Source organism: Diaphorina citri, unplaced genomic scaffold (genome assembly GCF_000475195.1).
Source record: "Diaphorina citri unplaced genomic scaffold, Diaci psyllid genome assembly version 1.1 scaffold6300, whole genome shotgun sequence".
Lineage (NCBI taxonomy): Eukaryota > Metazoa > Arthropoda > Insecta > Hemiptera > Psyllidae > Diaphorina > Diaphorina citri.
The window spans coordinates 1863-5027 of record NW_007383676.1 but is presented as its reverse complement, the minus strand read 5'-3'; the positions used below and the strand labels follow the sequence as shown (position 1 = coordinate 5027).

General features: G+C 36.6%; 1 protein-coding gene across 1 annotated transcript; it reads right to left on the bottom strand.

Moving 5' to 3' along the window:
- Positions 1–259: 259 nt before the first annotated feature.
- Positions 260–2840, bottom strand: LOC103521932 (MLX-interacting protein-like). Its single transcript, XM_026832374.1, has 3 exons — positions 2745–2840; positions 1215–1322; positions 260–539 (listed from the first exon to the last, which is right to left on the bottom strand). Exons 1-3 carry the CDS (start codon positions 2838–2840, stop codon positions 357–359), a joined length of 387 nt encoding a protein of 128 aa, XP_026688175.1. The 3' UTR covers positions 260–356.
- Between the last annotated feature and the right edge of the window lie 325 nt (positions 2841–3165).

Sequence of the window (3165 nt, the reverse complement as noted above, 5' to 3'; positions counted from 1 at the left end):
ATCGAATGGTTGGGTACATAATTTTTTTTTTTTTTTTTTTTTTTTTAAAGATTGCAATTATTATTAATTAGATTCATATTAGATACCCAAATTAGATAATGGCTTATAATGGCCCAAATTAGATAATGACAACTATAAAATAAGGTAAAAGCCATTAAAAAGATTGCACCTCGGCACAGGTTTCGCATTACTTCAAGGATGGGCACATGTACTTAGGTACATAATTCTTTTATTTTTGAAAAAGATTGCACCTCGGCACAGCTTTCGCATTACTTCAAGGATGGGCACATGTACTTAGGTACATAATTCTTTTATTTTTGAAAAAGATTGCACCTCGGCACCGTTTTCGCATTACTTCAAGGATGGGCATATAGTAAGTACTCACATAGTTCTTTAGAATCGGGAAAGAAGAAGGACTGCGAGGAGAGTGTAGAGAAGAGAGTGTCTGACATGAACTCCATATAGTCCTCGTCCAATAGCATGGAGCCAGTAGAGTTGCTCTCGTTTGAGCCAGGCTGCCACTCCAGCATGTCTGCCAACTGGGAACAGAAATTGAGACAGCGGAATGAAAAGGTTAGTCTGTGAGAATTCTGTGAAAATTATAAGACTTAAAGGAAACTGTGAACCGACATTGAGACAGCGGAATGAAAAGGTTAGTCTGTGAGAATGCTGTGAAAATTATGACAGAAATTTAGACAGCGGAATGAAAAGGTTAGTCTGTGAGAATGCTGTGAAAATTATAAGACATAAAGGAAACTGTGAACCGACATTGAGACAGCGAATGAAGAGGTTAGAACGTTAAGGCCCGTTCCCATCTGTCGTGAGATTCATCCGATTTTTTTCCCCAAATATCCTTCTAGGCCAGAGGTTCTCAACCTTTTCTTGCCCGCGCACCCCTTGGGTGCCCGGGTTTAAACTCATGAACCTCCGCCAACATCACAATGAGTACCGGGTACCCATACCTAAGTTGATGTGTATTATCATTATTACTAATCGTATGAACATATATTTTGACATCATATAAGAAAGTTGAACATGAACAATGAAAAACAGTATTGAAAAGAACAAAAGAACAGCAAATTAGAGTCGGATATCGAGACTCTCTACATATATGTATATGAGATAGCTCTGTCACTGTCCGTGTAGAAGTCATTTTTGTAATTATTAATACTGAGTTCTAAACACACTCAGTACCTTTTGAAAAAATTCATTACCTCATCCGAATCTTGTCTCTGTACATGGAAGAACTGTCTCCATTTCTTATATTCCGCGGTGACAGCATGTAGCTTCCGTTTCCAGTACTTGCCCTCCAGCACCACCGCCTGAAATGAACCACAAAAACAACCATGTAATATTCAGTGCAATGGGATCAGGAAGATACCGCCTTAACATAATGTAATGATAGTTGAAGGTAATGTAATAATAGTTGAAGGTAATTTTAGAGTGGGGAATACCCACTCTAAAGTGATCAATGTATTATTTTTGCACTATAATTGGTCCTGAAAAATCGATTTTTAACATTCCTGGTTGTTCTACTCACCCATTCGAATAAAGAATTAAAATACGATTGATCCAATGTTCTTATAATTATGATCCAATGTTTTCATTACCTCCGGTTTATTATGGGTGTCCGAATCCAGAGGAGATGCAAACTGACAGACCAGGGCATTCTTCTTGATCACAACTGAAACATAAAACCAAAACATTCACCAGTTAAACATTGACTTGTCAGTAAACACACTTGCAAAGTAGCTATCTCTACAAAAAAGTCTTCTGAACAAAGTAAGGTAAAAAACTGCTGAAATTAAATGATTAATATTTAAAAAATCTTAAATCATGAACTTGAAACCCATAAATCCTTTGTAGGTTATAGAAAATTTCTTCGGAGATGGGTAAATTTTTCTCTGATGAATGTAAGCATTTTGTCTATTGCACATTGCATAACTGAACTAGTTTCCAGGCGTTCATACAAATTTTCATACATGTTTTCTCCTTCCTAATGACTGGATCGCTAAAAAATTTCAGTGGGGTCGAATGAACTGTGCACTCCTGCATAGATAGGAATAGGAACCAGTGTGAATAGATCAGTTGCGCTTACTTGGGTGATGTTTCAAAGTAATAGAGCAGGAAAAATGAGGACCAATGGAATTTTTCTTTTTCTTCTACGACTTCTAAATACTATTCCGCGGTGACAGCATGTAGCTTCCGTTTCCAGTACTTGCCCTCCAGCACCACCGCCTGAAATGAACCACAAAAACAACCATGTAATATTCAGTGCAATAGGATCAGGAAGAGACCGCCTTAACATAATGTAATAATAGTTGGAGGTAATGTAATAATAGTTGAAGGTAATTTTAGAGTGGGGAATACCCACTCTAAAGTGATCAATCCATTATTTTTGCACTATAATTATTTCTTATATTCCGCGGTGACAGCATGTAGCTTCCGTTTCCAGTACTTGCCCTCCAGCACCACCGCCTGAAATGAACCACAAAAACAAGCATGTAATATTCAGTGCAATAGGATCAAGAAGAGACCGCCTTAACATAATGTAATAATAGTTGGAGGTAATGTAATAATAGTTGAAGGTAATTTTAGAGTGGGGAATACCCACTCTAAAGTGATCAATGTATTATTTTTGTACTATAATTGCTCCTGAAAAATCGATTTTTAACATTCCTGGTTGTTCTACTCACCCATTCGAATAAAGAATTAAAATACGATTGATCCAATGTTTTCATTACCTCCGGTTTATTATGGGTGTCCGAATCCAGAGGAGATGCAAACTGACAGACCAGGGCATTCTTCTTGATCACAACTGAAACATAAAACCAAAACATTCACCAGTTAAACATTGACTTGTCAGTAAACACACTTGCAAAGTAGCTATCTCCACAAAAAGTCTTCTGAACAACGTAAGGTAAACGAAGCGAATACAATAGTCCGTCCCTTATACCTTTTTATTACGATTGTAATAATAATAAAGGAAGGACGGACTAAAAACTGCTGAAATTAAATGATTAATATTTAAAAAATCTTAAATCGTGAACTTGAAACCCATAAATCCTTTGTAGGTTGTAGAAATTTTCTTCGGAGATGGGTAAATTTTTCTCTAATGAATGTAAGCATTTTGTCTATTGCACATTGCATAACTGAACTAGTTTC

Excerpts from the sequence above, each read along its gene's own strand:
- LOC103521932 (XM_026832374.1), bottom strand. The coding sequence starts at position 2,840 with ATGTTTTGGTTTTATGTTTCAGTTGTGATCAAGAAGAATGCCCTGGTC. Across the intron at positions 1,323-2,744 it reads ACACCCATAATAAACCGGAG|GCGGTGGTGCTGGAGGGCAA; the intron begins GTAATGAAAACA and ends GGTTCATTTCAG. Across the intron at positions 540-1,214 it reads AGAGACAAGATTCGGATGAG|TTGGCAGACATGCTGGAGTG; the intron begins GTAATGAATTTT and ends TTCTGTTCCCAG.